The sequence below is a fragment of the Moschus berezovskii genome, chromosome 6 (assembly GCF_049115385.1).
Source record: "Moschus berezovskii isolate FMDL1 chromosome 6, NW_MosBer_1.0, whole genome shotgun sequence".
NCBI lineage: Eukaryota > Metazoa > Chordata > Mammalia > Artiodactyla > Moschidae > Moschus > Moschus berezovskii.
In genome coordinates, this window is record NC_142465.1 from 18530484 (window position 1) to 18547944 (window position 17461).

Genomic DNA, 17461 nt, shown 5'->3' on the forward strand with positions numbered 1-17461 from the left:
ATAATGAGAATATAACAAAGGTAACAGCAATAGTAGAGTCTATGTGCATATTTGGACTATTGCTTTGAGAACTAAAACTACTTCAAGGCCAAAGAAAATGATTTTTGCATTATTTGACTATTTTCTTGTTTCAAAACTCTTGGCCACTGCAGTCTTCTTCAATAGAGCAGCACAGTGTTACATATTATCTAGAAATCAAAATAACTTCTAAAGCAACTTGTCTGAATATTTTACTAAATAAAATACAAGAATGATTTAGTTAGTATTACTAGTTTCACGTATTTTAAACATTTAATACTTTAGTCCATTAACATTGCTTACTCGACATACACTGTGTTTCCTATCTTCAGGGACAAAAATAGGGTTTTGTCTTTAGTTCTGTTTAGAAGTTTAGGTTTTTAATGCTTCTAAACACAATACTTCACTTAATCTTCACTATCAAGAAATAGTGGTAAAGACAGGTAGAGACAGGGAAAATGTGCAAAAGAATTTTTTTTTAAGTTACTGGGTTTCTTTTCAATGGCAAGCTGGGTGAGGTCTACTAGACTCTCCCAGATTTCTGATTCAATGGCAATATGAAATGTTACATTTGCCTAAGCTATTATTCAACTCTGTAGAGAGTTAATTTACAGAACTCTGATAGTATCAATAATACAAAAGTCCCACCATAATGCAAATGATTACTATTCATGAAAGTAAAAATGAATACAGTTTATAGAGAATATAAATCTCCACAAGTCTAATTCTCATTTAAACCAGTTGTTACTTCTTACTGGTGGTTCCCCTATTAATTATTTAAATAAATTTTCTGACACATGTTCATTTTCATACAGGTTATTCATGATTTTATCCTTGAAAATTATCTTTTAACCTCAGTTAGATGTCTACAGAAATAAGATTAAAACTTTCCTGCAAGCCATTTCTGTCCCAGTTTCCATATTCAAAATCAGAAGTCCCATGAGAAAATTATGCTAAAGGCCCTAGAATAAAGGAAAGATAAAATGTGAGAGCTGAAGGTGTGCCTTTGAGGAGAATAAGAAGAGAGAGTGAGGTCTTTTTTTTCCAGGTATTGCCAGGATAAGATGGCAAGATCCCAAAGGGAAATGAAGGTGTGGTTTCCACATCTGCCTAAAATGCTTCCGCCCCGGGTAATATTCAAATAACTAGTAGCAATTACTACGGAGAAGGAAATGGCAACCCACTCCAGTGTTCTTGCCTGGAGAATCCCAGGGACAGTGGAGCCTGGTGGGCTGCCGTCTATGGCGTCGCACAGAGTCGGACGAAGCGACTTAGCAGCAGCAGCAGCAGCAATTACTAACAATAGGCAACACCTAATTCCTCTGCCAGGCATAACTCCTTTAATTGCTGTGTCATTGGCAGGGTTGAATGTCTCAGGTCTCAGGGGAGGTAAACTGCAGGAAAGGAACTGCGGTAACTGGTCCTTACCAGTCCTTCACAAAAGAATTTCACCGATATGCCTGTACTGGTATATACTGGATGCCCTAGGCCATTCAAACAGCAAATGCATAGTCCTGAAGGAACCACGTCAGCTGGGAAGGGAGTGCTTTCATGGTAACTGGTGTAGACTGATGACAAAATCCAGAGCGATGGCCAGGACTTTCCGTGCCACACGAGGAGTTAGGCATTCTCGGCAAGAGGCACAGTTAGCTACACTTGAATTTCCTATCTGCGTCACAGGAAAGTGCCTGTGAATTAAGACTGATTTGAGGACTTCCTGGTGGTCCAGTGGCTAAGACTCTGAGATCCCAATGCAGGGGTCCTGGGTTTGATCCCTGGTCAGGGAACTGGATCCCACATGAAACAACTGAAGGGCCCACAGGCTGCAACTAAGACCTGATGCAGTCAAATAGTTGCGAAGTCATGTCTGGCTCTTTTGCGACCCCATGGGCGGTAGCCCACCAGGCTTCTCTGTCCTTGGGATTTCCCAGGGCAAGAATAATGGAGTGGGTTGCCATTTCCTTCTCCAATTTGATTTAAAAAATGTTAAAAGCTATATTTCATCTGAAGATATTAAGAAGAGGTGGAAAGAACATACAGAAAAACTATACAAAAAAGATCTTAATGTCCCAGATAACCACAATGGTGTGATCATTCACAAAGAGCCAGACATATTGAAGCACATAGTTAGTGGGCCTTGGGAAGCATCACTATGAACAAAGCTAGTGAAGGTGATGGAATTCCAGCTGAGCTATTTCAAATCCTAAAAGATGATGCTGTTAAAAGTGCTGCTCTCAATATGCCAGCAAATATGGAAAACTCAGCAGTGGCTACAGGATTGGAAAAGGTCAGTTTTCATTCCAATCCCCAAAAAAAGACAATGCCAAAGACTGTTCAAACTACTGCACAGTGGCACTCATTTCACATGCTAGCAAAGTAATGCTCAAAATTCTCCAAACCCGGCTTCAAGAGTATGTGAACTGAGAACTTCCAGAAGTTCAAGCTGGATTAAGAAAAGACAGAGGAAACAGAGATCAAATTGCCAACATCCATTGGATCATAGAAAAAACAAGAAAATTTAGGAAAAACATCTATTTCTACTTCATTGATTACTCTAAAGTCCTTTACTGTGTGGATCACAACAACTGTGGAAAATTCTTCAAGAGGTGGGAATACCAGACCACCTTACCTGCCTCCTGAGAATGCTGCATGCAGGTCAAGAAGCAACAGTTAGAGCCGGACATGGAACAACAGACTAGTTCCAAATTGGGAAAGGAGTACGTCAAGGTTGTATATTGTCACCCTGTTTATTTAACTTCTATGCAGAGTGCATCATGCAAAATGCTGGACTGGATGAAGCACAAGCCAGAATCAAAATTGCTGGGAGAAATATCAATAACCTCAGATACGTAGATGGCACCACCCTTCTGGCAGAAAGTGAAGTGTAACTAAAGAGCCCCTTGATGAAGGTGAAAAAGGAGAGTGAAAAGGCTGGTTTAAAACTCAACATTCAAAAAACTGAGATTGTGGCGTCTGGTCCCACCACTTCATGCCAAATAGATGGGGGAACAATGGAAACAGTGACAGACTATTTTTGGGGGGCTCCAAAATCACTGCAGATGGTGACTGCAGCCATGAAATTAAAAGACACTTGCTCCTTGGAAGAAAAGTTATGACCATTCTAGACAGCATATTCAAAAGCAGAGACATTAATTTGCCAACAAAGGTCCATCTAGTCAAAGCTATGATTTTTCCAGTAGTCATGTATGGATGTGGAAATTGGACCATAAAGAAGGCTGAGTGCCAAAGAATTGATGCTTTTGAGCTGTGGTGTTGTAGAAGAATCTTGAGAGTCCCTTGGACTGCAAGATCAAACCAGTTAATCAAATCAGTCTTGAATATTTATTGGAAGGAATGGTGCTGAAGCTGAAACTCCAATACTTTAGTTACCTGATGAGAAGAGAGCCTACTCATTAGAAAAGACCCTGATGCTGGGAAAGACTGAGGGCAGGAGAAGAAGGGGACAACAAGAGGATGAGATGGTTGAATGGCATCACTGACTCAATGGACATGAGTTTGAGCAAGTTCTGGGAGATGGGGAAGGACAGGGAAGCCTGGTGTGCTGAGTTCGTGGGGTCGAGAAGAGTTGGACAGGACCACGTGACGGAACAACGACATAATTCACTTGAATCTGTGGATTGGTCTGTGATCCGTACCATTCCCGTGAATGGTAAATGGCTCAAGTTCAGATTTGTATTCCTTATTATGAGTTATCTTTTCATGTATATGCCTGGGGAGAGATAGTGTGCTAACCAGATGCCAGAGTCTGGCCCCCTCAGCAGTTATATTTCTCTTTGTTAAATTATATATTGTGATCTCAATTATAAGTTAGCATCCCACATGTTACACCCACAGGGAGAAAATGTGCCAACTACATGCCATTGTTTCCTTTTCCCTCCTAAGCTTCAATGTTCATTGACTTTAACACATTTTATTCTGATTTTAGTCTTCATGTTTAAGTTTAGTTAGTTGTAGTTCACCTTAGGCAATGGATACATGTTGACCCTGTTTTGAAAATTAGTATCAATGTGTTAAGTGTTGAGGTTCAGATTTGGTCCACTGAAAACTCAGCAAGAAAATTCTGTCTAAGCCAAGATTCTTGGGAGGGGGCACTTCATTGCCTTGCTTGCAAGAGCCCATTATACTTCAGTGTTCCAGGGCCATAAATCATTTTTGCTCCCTTGTGTAATTTGAACACTGAAAAATCAAAGCTACAAATTCAGACTATTGAAATGAGATACATACCAGAATTAGGAGCCACCTGATCTCATTGTGAATTCCCAAATAACCCAAGAGACAAAGAAGAAGAATAGCAGATCCAATTCCAATCAAAATTCGAAAAATATACACTGTCAAGTGATTATTTTCATCTGTGGAAACCACAAAATAGCTATTATTAAGTGATATGTGTTTTCTATTTAATAATAAATGCAGCAACCCAAGGTTTCCCTAAGCAGCTGTTGCCAAATCACTAGGATTCTCTCTCTCTCTTTTTAATCTCATTCTAGCCCCTCTTACTTATTCTTAAGGACTTTTCTTCCTTTAATGACATGATAGGGAATTTCTCAGAAGATCTCTTTAAGTTAACCTTTTCTTTAATGTCTTCTATGAAAGAAGACAACTTTTTCTTGAGTGAATTCTTCTATATATAACCTACGTCCAAACATTTATGTATTCATTCATTCATCAAAAATAGTTTGAGTACCTAACATATGTGGGCTTCCTTGGTGGCTCAGTGATAAATAATCCGTCTGCCAATGCAGGAGATGCAGGTTCGATCCCTGTATCGGGAAGATCCCCTGGAGAAGAAAATGGCAACCCACCTGAGTATTCTTGCCTAGGAAATGCTATGGACAGAAAGAGGCTGGTGGGCTACAGCCTATGGGGTCACAAACAAGTCGGATATGACTTAGCAACTAACCAACAGCCTAACGTGTGGGTTAAGTTTCCATTGTATGAGACCCTGAGTTTATTGCTAATATGGCCCCATTAAAAGTATATTTTATTCTCTCCCCATCTAGACTGAGTTCTCTGGGCTAGAGACTGCTGCTGCTGCTGCTGCTGCTAAGTCACTTCAGTCGTGTCTGACTCTGTGTGACCCCATAGACGGAAGCCCACCAGGCTCCCCCTTCCCTGGGATTCTCCAGGCAAGATCACTGGAGTGGGTTGCCATTTCCTTCTCCAATGTGTGAAAGTGGAAAGTGAAAAGTAAAAGTGAAGTCGCTCAGTCGTGTCCGACCCTTAGCGACCCCACGGACTGCAGCCTACCAGGCTCCTCCATCCATGGGATTTTCTAGGCAAGAGTACTGGAGTGGCTTGCCATTGCCTTCTCCGGGCTAGAGACTATTTATATATTTATATAGTCAATAGACTAACTGTTAAATGCTTAGTGCTATGGCACAGATGTAGTGCTTAACAAATACTTTTTTAAAGGAAGAATGAATACATTAAATATGCCCTAGATTTTATGGGAGAAGAGTAGAGGCAGTGGGCAGCGGTATGCTGGAATAAGACTGTTCTGGCACATAAAGCCAAAGGTTAAATTTTCAGAAACTCTGTAAGCTAACTCACTCCACACTGGCACCTTAAAATTGGCCATCCTGGGATTCTTTAAACCACAGAAATCAGCACATTAAAACAAACAAACAAACAAATAATACTCCATTTCAGAATACGTACTGGCACAGCACTGGGTAGAAAAGCAGCTAATCCAGTAGGGGGAGAAGGTGAAGGTAGGCAAGATTACTGGAGAAGGTTAACACTTGAGTTTAGGCTCTGAATTATAATTGGAAATCTCTGCGCTGGAATGGTGGAAGCATTCTGAGACACAGAAGGGTGCAATGTGTATAGGATACTTAGCCTTGCTGGCAATTAACAGTTTCAGGCAGGTGAGACTGGGAAGGTTTGCAGGAGTGAAATTATGTGTTGTTTTCGAGTCTTCCTCACTGGAATTAAGCTCCATGAGGACATGCCCTTTATCTTTCTTGTACACTACTGTATCCTGAGCTCATGGGATGGTGCCTAATGATAGATATATATCCATTCTATATACATATATAGGAGAAGGCAGTGGCAAGCCACTCCAGTACTCTTGCCTAGAAAATCCCACGGACGGAGGAGCCTGGTAGGCTGCAGTCCATGGGGTCGCTAAGGGTCGGACACGACTGAGCGACTTCACTTTTACTTTTCACTTTCACACATTGGAGAAGGAAATGGCAACCCACTCCAGTGTTCTTGCCTGGAGAATCCCAGGGACAGGGGAGCCTGGTGGGCTTCCGTCTATGGGGTCACACAGAGGGGACACGACTGAAGTGACTTAGCAGCAGCAGCAGCATATACATATATATCTGTATGTATACGTACATATCCTTCTTTATCCATTCATGCATTCATGTACACTTGTTTCCACGTAGGGAATATTATATTTCCAACCATGTGATGGTGATAGGATATGGTAACTGAGTTGTTGGGGTTTTTTGGCTGTGTTGGGTCTTTGCCACTCTGCTCGAGCTTTCTCTAGCTGTGGAGAGCGGGGACCACTCCCCGCTGAAGCGTGCGGGCCTCTCGCTGTGATGACTCCCTTGTTGCATAGCACAGGCTTGAGGCTTGGGCTTCAGCAGTTGCAGCTGTCTGACTCAAGGACCCATGGGCTCCGGAGCTGTGGTTCCGGGATCTAGAGTGCAGGCTCAGTAGTTGTGCTGAGGGCGATTAGTTCCCCTGCAGTACGTGGGATCTTCCCGGATCAGGGATCAAACCTGGGTCTCCTGCCTTGGCAGGCAGATTCTTATCCACTGCACCACCAGGGAAGTCCGGTAACCGAGTTTTAAGAGAGATTATTGAACTTGGGCAGTGAAACTATATTGCTCTCCATTATCTTTTAACGTTTATAAATCTGTAAAAGTCTAGAGTAAGCAGAACCGCAATCCTCTGTTTCTCTCATCTCTCTTGCCCAGAGTTTCTAGTTTTTTTCTCTCAAAATTCTCTTTCCTTTATGGTCTTGGATTTAAGTCTTATTATTTAATAAGGCGTTTCTAGAACCAATTGACAAAAACCTGAGGAATAATTGAATTTATGAATTTTAGGGAAACACTGCCACCTGCTGACTAAGTCACGTACTCAGTTGCTTAACATTGAATGCCTTATTTGATTTAGAGAAAGCAAAATAGATACATACCCAAAGCTGTGAAAAAATTATTTCCATCTAATAAAAGCCATGTACCAAATCCCATGAGTAAAAGTCCCAGAACCTATGAAAAAATAGCCAATACTTATTTTTTAACTAACTGCTAATAAAAATGTACATTTTCTTTACTAAATAATTATGAAGAAACTTACCAAGAAAGCTCCATTAACGAGATTAAGAAAGTATTTAAAAATCAACCTCTTGTTTTTCCTTAACATTATTTTTCTCTGCGTATACTGATGATTCTGAAAAGATAAGCACAACTTTTACTATAAACACCACAGTAATAACTTGAAATAATTCTGCCTACTCATATCTTTTATTTGCATATCTTTTCCTCACACCAGCAGTCAGTATAACATTCCTCCCAAATATAACAAAATATTGAAGAGTGTCTTGGAACTGTGTATGTCTTTATCAGCATTTTTCGTCCAGGCAGTTGAGATCAAAGGGCATTTGTATAACATGTCAGGAGCTGCCTTACTGAATTTCCTGCAGTTTTCAGAAAGTAAAATAATTTTTTTTTGTTTCCAGTCATAACACACCTTGTTCTCCTTGCCAGAAATTTTTCCTTTACATCTGACTACCTTCCTCTTTCCCAGAATAATGTTATCTCAGAAGCCTTTCCCTAATCTCGGTTCGTTGCCTATGTTCATCTTTACTTGTCTCCCTTCCCATGTAGACTTTAGGGCCTTTATGCAGAGAGAACAGATCTTGTATATAATAACCTCAAGTCTAACATATAGTGGGAACCATGTGTTACAAACACAGATTTGTTGAATCAATCAATCAGCAGGTGAATTATATTATTTAACTAGTTTACAATTTACTTTGGTATACAGTACAGAGAAAAGAACTAACTTAAGGTGGCTTAAAAAAATTGTTTTCCAGATACCCAATTTTCCTAAAATATTTATGGAAAAGTGAACACTTATCCTACTGGTTTTGAGTGCTTGGTTTATTAGATATGTAGATTTTACCTTTTCTTGGGTATGTTCCTGGGTTTTCTTTTTTCTTCCACTTTTTCAATTCTGGCTAGCTCATATTTTAAAAAGTACTGTGGTTTACAATGTTTCAACACATGCAGTGAATAATTGACACAGTGACACCAAGAAAGTGAAACAGCAATATAAGCCCCTGTGCCCCAGTCCTTTGAAGGAAAAGGATTTTGATTTAGTCTCCCAGGCCTCCCTTGAGTCTCAAAAGGCTGACTCAAGAGTAAATGATTAGGAAATGTTAAGAAGTAGAAACAAAGAATAGCTGTTGGGCTGGGGAACTGGTAACAATTTAGATTAGAAATCTGCCACACAGCAGAACCACTGAACTCAGAGTTCCCTGAAAGATACAAATACAGGTCTGACACATTCCTGTTATTTTTATAAGAAACAGACCACCACCAGATGAAAACTGCTGACCGTAAGAACACAGACCCTAGAGTGGTTGAAACCCAAGGATTGATGATGCTTAAGACTTCACCTTGATGCCAACCAATCCAAGAATTGTGTACAAGCAGATCACATATGCCCAAAAACGCCTCCCTCACACTGCCTTTAAAACCCCTTCCCTGAAAGCCACCTGGGAGCTTGGATCTTTCTAGCATGAGCAGCCTGTTCTCCTTGCTTGATGCCCTGCAATAAACATTGCACTTTCCTCTAGAACAACCCAGTGTCAGTGGATTGGCTTTACTGCATGTGAGCGAGTGGACCCAAGTTTGATTCAGTAACAAAAGCACGTTTAGTAAGACTAATTTGAAGCTGTCTGTCCCTAGTTCAGTTCAGTTCAGTTCAGTCGCTCAGTCGTGTCCGACTCTCCGCGACTCCATGAATCACAGCACGCCAGGCCTCCCTGTCCATCACCAACTCCCGGAGTTCACTCAAACTCATGTCCACAGAGTCGGTGATGCCATCCAGCCATCTCATCCTCTGTCGTCTGCTTCTCCCCCCGCCCCCAACCTTTCCCAGCATCAGAGTCTTTTCCAGTGAGTCAGGAAGAAACTAATCCATTTGTTGAAGTGAAAGATGCCTTAGAAAGTGGAAAGTAAGAGATGTATAGGACAGCACCCATGCACTTCCCTCTTTACTTCATTCTAAGGCCATATTCCTCCTAAAAATCCTCAAGGTATTTCTCCCCAGCTTCAGGAGTATCTCCAGGCTTTATCTTCCACCCGCTGCCTCGAACTCTTCTGCTGCTGTTTGGTTTCTCCACTTTCTGTCCTCTAGTCTTATTCATGGATTCCTCCAGTGCCTGGACTTTCTGGATGGGACACTCAGTGGGAAAGACTGCCCGATTTTTTTTTTATTTCCAAGATGCTTTCCGTTCCGTTCTGTCGCTCAGTCGTGTCCGACTCTTTGCGACCCCGTGGACTGTAGCCTACCAGGCTTCTCCGTCCATGGGATTCTCCAGGCAAGAATACCGGAGTGGGTTACCGGTTCCTTCTCCAGGGGATCTTCCTGACCCAGGGATCGAACCCGGGTCTCCCGCATTGGAGGCAGACGCTTTAACCTCTGAGCCACCAGATCTACATTTTGGCTCCAGCTTTACCCACTGCAGTACATGAGAAAGCTGTGATCCTCTTCTACAGTCTGAACAAGAAAGTGAAAGTGAAAGCTGCTGTCCTGTCTGACTCTTTGCGACCCCTTCGACTTAGTCCATGGAATTCTCCAGGCCAGAATACTGGAGTGGGTAGCCGTTCCCTTCTCCAGGGGATCTTCCCTACCCAGGTCTCCCACATTGCAGGCGGATTCTTTACCAGCTGAGCCACAAGGGAAGCACAAGAATACTGGAATGGGTAGCCTATCCCTTCTCCAGTGGATCTTCCAGACTCAGGAATCGAATTGGGGTCTCCTGCATTGCAGGCGGATTCTTTACCAACTGAGCCTTGAGGGAAGCTCCTTAAGCCCTAAGTCCTGGCTTCTGTTTCTCTACTAATGAGAAAGAGAAAGAAGACTAATAAATGAGAACTCTCTACAGGGACTCTGGTGTGGAATGTTGAACAAGAGGCTTCACGTTGGAATCCACAGAGTCGGACACGACTGAACTGACTTAGCAGCAGCAGGTTAGAGTCAAGGTTAAAATGTTTTATCAAAGGATCCAAATACAAAAATAAACTGAAGTTTATTCTCTCTCAGTTCAAGATATATAATTGGTTCTCTACTGGGAAATCATCCTGGAAATGTGGGGTTTTGCTCCAGCCTGTTAAAGTATATGGCTCCCAGTAGAAACAGTGGCTGCCTTTATTTTTCTGGACTCCAGAATCACTGCAGATGGTGATTGCAGCCATGAAATTAAAAGACTCTTACTCCTTGGAAGGAAAATTATGACCAACCTAGACAGCATATTAAAAAGCAGAGACATTACTTTGCCAACAAAGGTCCATCTAGTCAAGACTATGGTTTTCCCAGTGATCATGTATGGATGTGAGAGTTGGCCTATAAAGAAAGCTGAGCACAGAAGAATTGATGCTTTTGAACTGTGGTGTTGGAGAAGACTCTTGAGAGTCCCTTGGACTTCAAGGAGATCCAACCAGTCCACCCTAAAGGAGATCAGTCCTGGGTGTTCATTGGAAGGACTGATGCTGAAGCTGAAACTGCAATACTTTGGCCACCTCATGCGAAGAGCTGACTCATTGGAAAAGACCCTGATGCTGGGAAAGATTGAGGGCAGGAGGAGAAGGGGATGACAGAGGATGAGATGGTTGGGACGGCATCATGGGTTTGGGTGGACTCTGGGAATTGGTGATAGACAGGGAGGCCTCGCGTGCTGAGGGTCATGGGGTCGCAAAGAGTCAGACATGACTGAGCGACTGAAGTGAACTGAACTGAAGTTTACTCAAGGTACAGTCCTCTACAGTCAGCAAAAAGGAAGAGGATGGGTAAACTTAGGTGAGCATCTTTTAAACATGTAAGGTGGAAGTTGCATACTTCTCTTCTGCTTATGTTCCTTTGGCAGACAGCAGTTAGTCACAAGGCAATTCTCAGCTGGAAGTGGAGGTAACTATATGCCCACAATGAAGGGAAGAAGTGGATTAGGGTGGGAAAAGCCAAACTAAATGCCCAACAGGAAACTGTGATATGAAAGATAATCAGAGAGAGAAAAAGACGACTTTGACATATTTCAGTATGCTTTACTATGAATAAAAAAAGAATCCAAGATGATCAGAAAGATTTTTTACAATGGGAAAATAAAAGAATAATGATAATCACTGGAATTGTTTGAAAATATTCATAAATTCTATTAATTTAATATTTAAAAATTCAGGTTGAATTGATAAAATGAAACCTTGTGGTTAAGCACTGGAAATTTAGGGCAAGCAAGTGGAGCGCATAGACAATATAGAATTGGGGGTCATCCATAGAGAGCTGATATCTTGGGAATAAATGAAGGAGATGAGGGACTAACTATAGCCTACAATAAGCAGAGGTTTGATTATGGAAAATGACATAATTAGGAATTTGGATTTTATATTTTTATGCATGTATGCATTTACTTGTTTAATTTTATTTTTGGTCATGACTGTGTAGCATGTGGGATCTTATTTTCCCAACCAGGTATCAAACCCATGCTCCATACATTGGAAATATATAGTCTCAGCCACTGGACGGCCAGGGAAATCCCTGGATTTTTTAAAAATCAGACTTTATGAAATGAGAAAACAATCATTTTCAAAATAGCATTACATGAGACAGATGTCAAAGAGGGAGAGAATTCTGGACTCTCAATGTCAACTGACTTGGTTAAGGAGGATGCTCATGGTAACTTCAAAATAGTAGAGCTTCAGTCCATTTAGACCATTTTCTATTAAAATATGTATGTTTCACCAGCTATGTCAGACTATTTTTTTTCCCCTTCCCTTATGCTGAAGTAAAGAGTTTGTTGAATAACTTTGTACTCTGAAAGTTTTCTCTCTCTTTAAAGAGAATAGATAGAAAAGAATGTGGTTGGGAGTGATGGTAAATCACAAGATTGGATCAGAAATTTTTAAAAATTCCCCCCTTTTAGACAGTGAGTCAATTTGATCAGTTTCAGAGTTATTCTATTGACTGATGAAGGTTTGAAAGTTCTCTTTACAGAATAATTTTTTTTGTTCAGTTCTGCATTAGAAAAATAAAATATTGGTTTGGGGATGTCATAAAAATTTAGATTTTTTTTTCTTTTGGTAGTTTTTTCTCAATAATAAATGAACCACTTCTAAAAGTAATCACAAAGTTTGGAAAGGTTTGATAGTATAGAGAGGAAGATGATTAATTACTCAGACCAGCCTGTTCTTTGTTTTCTTCATTTTAGGGAAAAAAATTATGTAGATACCACATGAAGACAGAGAAACAATTGTGGTAAGATCGTGAATCCTGTTGATATTTGAAAAGTGAGAAAAGAGATTATGGCATTTGTTATTTTTTTCTTTGTTTCCAGAATGGACAAAAGCCCATGATCACACTAAGTTATCATTTAGATTTGTTTGCTTTTACAGTTGAGACTAAACCCCACCCCTTGACTGTCCCATCCATCACTTGAGACTTCACTTCCATTGAGCGCATGTTTGTTAGAGAGCAGGGTGTTAGGCTACAATATTTGTTTAACCTCCCTAAGAACTCTTCAAGGTAGGTGTCCTGAAAGCTGCTAATTTATGGTCTAGCAGACTTACATTATATGCAGATAGTAATTAATTGTGAATAAAAGAATGAGAATTGTGACACAAAGTAGCAAACTGAATGCTTCACCAATAGTAACCCAGAACTGTCCCCTGGCCCTGCATCTTGTAGGGAGACAAAGAGTTTTTTGCTCTTGTGTTTTATAAGCTGGAACTGAATGGTGCCATATTTCTTATTGCTGCTGAAACCACCCATAGAAGACATGCTGCCTATGTGCATTGTCATGTATCTTAATGTCAGTCCTTTGCTTTATATGACATAAATAAGTTGGTCATTTTGTTTTAGTGTGGTAGAGACTTTTTTGCTGTTTTTTAGTTTTGCTTTTACAGATGGTAAAGAGTCTGCCTGCAGCATGGGAGACTTGAGTTTGATTCCCTAGGCCTGGAAGATCCCCTGCAGAAGGAAATTGCAACCCACTCCAGTATTCTTGCCTGGGAAAACCCCATTGACAGAGGAGCCTGGCAGGCTACAGTCGACGGGGTCGCTAAGATTAGGACACAACTGAGTGACTTCACTTTACTTTAGTCCATTTGGGCTGCTATAACAAAATACCAAAGACTAGGCAGTCAACAGAAATTTATTTCTCACAATGTGGAAGTTGGAAGTCTGAGATTAAAGGTGCAAAGTTTCAGACTTCTGTTATCCTCATATGGCATAGGGAGCTCTGTGGGATCTCTTCCATAAGATCACTAATCCCATTCATGAGGGCCCTACCGTCATAAACTAATTACCTCCTCTTAAAGGTCCCATCCTCCAACACCATCACATTGGGTGTAAGCATTTCAACATGTGAGTTTTGAGGGGACACAAACATTCAGACCACAGCAAACAGTTCAAGTTAAAGAGAACACATCAAACCAGGTGTCCCAGCAACAAGCAAGGAAGCCCTAAGCCATGTTTGCCCAGAATGGTAAGAGACGGTTATGTGCTGATCTTTTCAGTTATAAGCCTCACATACTAAAAAGGTTATCAGTGAAAATGATTTGCTTACACAAAGGTACACAAGTTAGTGCAGTTCCTATGTAAATATTTGTAATGTGGTAGACTTATTTTGCTATAGACAAAGAATTTATTTTTAAATTAAATAAAGTGCTGGTATAATATTTCTTTGGTTCATTTCCTGATTTGTTAATAAATGGCCCAACAGCAGAGATATTTTTTAATAGTATAAATGCTATAAGGAAGGACAATTTACAGTAACTCACCTATTCCTAAGTGTCACTTTTCATTAGTTAAATAATACTCTAATAACTGTTTTTAAGTTCCTTCTAAGTGCCAGAAGATGGGAACACACACACACACTGAATAAATAAGACAACTGTTAGAGAACCAAACCTGTGGCCAACTCTGAATTGTGTGTTGGGGGTTCAGAGTCTGTGAATAAATGGTACTAGGATGTGTCAGAAAGGAGGTGAATTTGAGGTAATCCTTGAAGAATAATTAAGAGGGTTTCAGTCAAACAAAAGGGGCTTCCCTGGTGGCTCAGTGGTAGAGAATCTGGTTGCAACGCAGGAGACACATGAGATGCAGATTCAACCCCCAGGTCAGGAAGGTCCCCTGGAATAGGGAATAGCAACCCGCTCCAGTGTTCTTCTTGCCTGGAGAATCCCATGGACAGAGGAGCCTGGCAGGCTCAGTCCCTGGGATTGCAATAGAGTTGGACAAGACTTAATGACTAAACAACAACAACAACTTCATAATTAAATATATATCACTTCTTGTTGGGAAAATCCCATGGACAGAGGAACCTGGCAGGCTACAGTCCAGAGTCACAAAGAGTCATACACCACTGAGCGCAAAAACACATAGATAAAAACAGGTTAGAAGAGGAAGTTTTCAATACAGATGGAACACTGTTCCCAGGCTTTGGAGTGAAGTGTATGAGGGCTTGAGTAGAGACAGATAAGGCTGGAGAACTAGACCCCGTAAAGATTGTGAAGAATCATGAGTGCTTTGCTAACAATTTGCAAACAGTCATAGACTATAAATCAATTCAACTTGAAACTATTGTTTAACTATGCAGAATTTAGGAAAAATCTATTTAATTGCACACTTTCTAGAAATTATACCCTAAGTGGATTATGTTATTTTTTCCACAACCCTTTAACCTGAGTAGGTTTTTTTTGTGTGTGTATGTGGTTTGTTTGTTTTTAATAAGTAACTTGAAAGTATGAGTTGTAAAAACATTCACCACAAATTAATCTTCAGAAGAACTTCCAGGATTCTTCTTTTTTGCTATTAATTTGTTTGACAAGGTAAGCATTAATAAAGAAATTCAAACAATATCTTCAAATTAGTTGTTTAAAGTCAGTTTTAGAAATTAATTGATTACTAATAGATTTTATATTCTTTAGGAAAAGCATGAATAGTTTCATAATTACAAATAAAATTTTAAGTTTAATGTGAATTGCAACAAAATATGTTAGTTTAAACATTTTAAATAAAGAGTTTGAAAGTTTGTAAATCAGCAACAAAACTAAACTAAAAAAAGAAAAACTGTTACTTGAGTATGGTCTTTAATAATGAAAGTATCCAAAATTCAATTATAAAACCAGGAGTAGTTTATTTTGAAAATCATTTTCTTTCTTGAACGAAGTGATAATGTGCTTTTTTAACATCAGAAGTCTACTGATTTCTCACTCTGTATTATTGTTAAGTTGACACAATGCATTTTATTATTCAATTGTTACCAGGAAACATGGTCTATTTTCTTTCAAAGGCTCAATGATATTGTTTGCTTTCAGCTTAGTGTATATCAGACAGCTTCTAAAATTACCCTGAACTACTTCCTCTTGGAATTTAATGCTTCATTTGCATTCTTTAAAAAATGAAAATCAGTCGTATACAATCTGTTTTCTTCACCAATAACAGGAACTTTATGAATTTTTAAGTTAAAATTAAATGTTATGATATAAACTTAAAATTCAAATTTCATATTAAAACAACGTGTGTCACTGTCAATATTTTACAGTAAAACATATTCCAGAATATAATTTTTATATTTCTCACCCCACACATCCATTCACTTAGAAAATTTTGATAGTCATTGCTGATTGATTTTTTTCTATTTTAAAAGAAACTGGTGTCTCGCAAGGCAAACAATTTATTGGCTTTTCTTCCATACTTCTAGGCCCCACAAATCAGTATTCAGGAGTAAGGTTTTGTGGAATGTACAATTTATACACGAGCAACTCAACACTCACTGGATGCACATAATAAAAACAGGTAAGAGACAGTTTAAAAGCAGGCTACCTCTAATTGGGTAGCTGTAACAAAGTGTCGTTTCTTTATTGAATACTTTCCAAAATTAATTAAATATTAAAATCTACCTGGAATAAAATGTAAATTCCTCATCGAGCTCCTGAGATGAAGCGCTCGTTCTCGTTTGGAATAGAGATAGTTTGTCCTGCTGGGGCACCTGTAAAGCCCATCTTCCTTGGGATTGGCGGTTGCCGTGGTTACTCTTTGTTTGGAGGCGGGCGCTGTTTTCCAACCTTCCTGGAGGATTCAGCCGCTGCTGGGTGAGCGAGCACCCCTCAAGACCCGAGTTAATGGAGCTGGAGGCGCCGCAAAGCTGCGGGGGCGCACGTGGAGCCGGGCCCCTCTCCGCCAAGGCCAGGCCTGAGGGCGAAGGGGGTCCGCGCGCCCCGGGAGTGCTGAGCCAGTCTGTAGAGCGAGAGGCTGTTTGCAGTTTTGAAAAATTTTGGTAGTTCAGTCAGAACTATAATTGAAGGGTGGGGTTCCTTAAAATGTCTTATTTTTGGCTGTTTTGTGTGCGTGCTCGGTCGTGTCCGGCTCTCTGCGACCCCATGGACTCTAACCCTCCAGGCTCCTCTGTCCATGGGATTTCCCAGGCAAGAATGTTGGAGTGGGTTGCGGTTTCTTCCTCTAGGGGATCTTCCAGACCCAGAGATCGAACCCTCATCTCTTATGTCTCCTGCATTGGCAGGCGGGTTCTTTACCAACTGAGCCACGAAGACTCCACGCTTAAGCCATTAAGACACCCCACTAAGCTCGCTTGGCACCTTTAACCAACTCCAATTGATTTATTATCAACTTGAAGTAGTTTACCTAGCCTCTTTGCAATGGGATCGATCCAAGGCTGCTGTAGCCAATTCTGTAGCCACTGGCTAGAGGTTACCACTGAGAGCTTAAATGCAGCAAGTCCGAATTGAAACGTGCTGTAAATGTAAAATGCACATCAGATTCTGAAGACTTATTAATATACAAAACAAAGTGTAAAATTTTAGCTATGTAATGAATACTTTTGACTGTATGTTGAAATAATATTTTGGATACATTGGATTGAATTAATATATATTATAAAAAATTCACCTATTTCTCTTTACATTGTAAAAAATTGTAGAAAATTTAAATCAAGTATGTTGCTTAAATATGTAATTGGACAGGAATGATCTAAAGAGCCAGTAGATCAGCTGAGATGGACATATGATGAAAATGTCCCTTTCTTTTACCCTATTTTTCTGCCTTTCTTTCTACATAAAGTTTTGTGTATCTCTGCATTCTGCTTTATAGCCATTTTTTGAAATCTAATTTTCCACCTAGCAAAGGTTTTTATCCCTATATTCATTCAAAGCTTTTGAATTGCATT

General features: G+C 40.1%; 1 protein-coding gene across 3 annotated transcripts in view; it reads right to left on the bottom strand.

Moving 5' to 3' along the window:
- The window catches only part of TSPAN19 (tetraspanin 19), a 29983-nt gene extending 13727 nt beyond the window's left edge, over window positions 1–16256 (bottom strand). For 2 of the 3 annotated variants that reach the window (XM_055394900.2, XM_055394898.2), the window contains exons 1-4: window positions 16179–16256; window positions 7354–7446; window positions 7193–7265; window positions 4264–4388 (exon numbers count right to left, since the gene is read on the bottom strand). In XM_055394900.2, the coding sequence (XP_055250875.2) occupies window positions 4264–4388; window positions 7193–7265; window positions 7354–7419 (264 nt within the window). In that variant the 5' untranslated portion in view covers window positions 7420–7446; window positions 16179–16256. Of the gene's footprint in view, window positions 1–4263; window positions 4389–4723; window positions 4818–7192; window positions 7266–7353; window positions 7447–16178 lie in introns of those variants that run through there. The other variant, XM_055394899.2, reaches the window with a different exon arrangement.
- Window positions 16257–17461: the final 1205 nt, after the last annotated feature.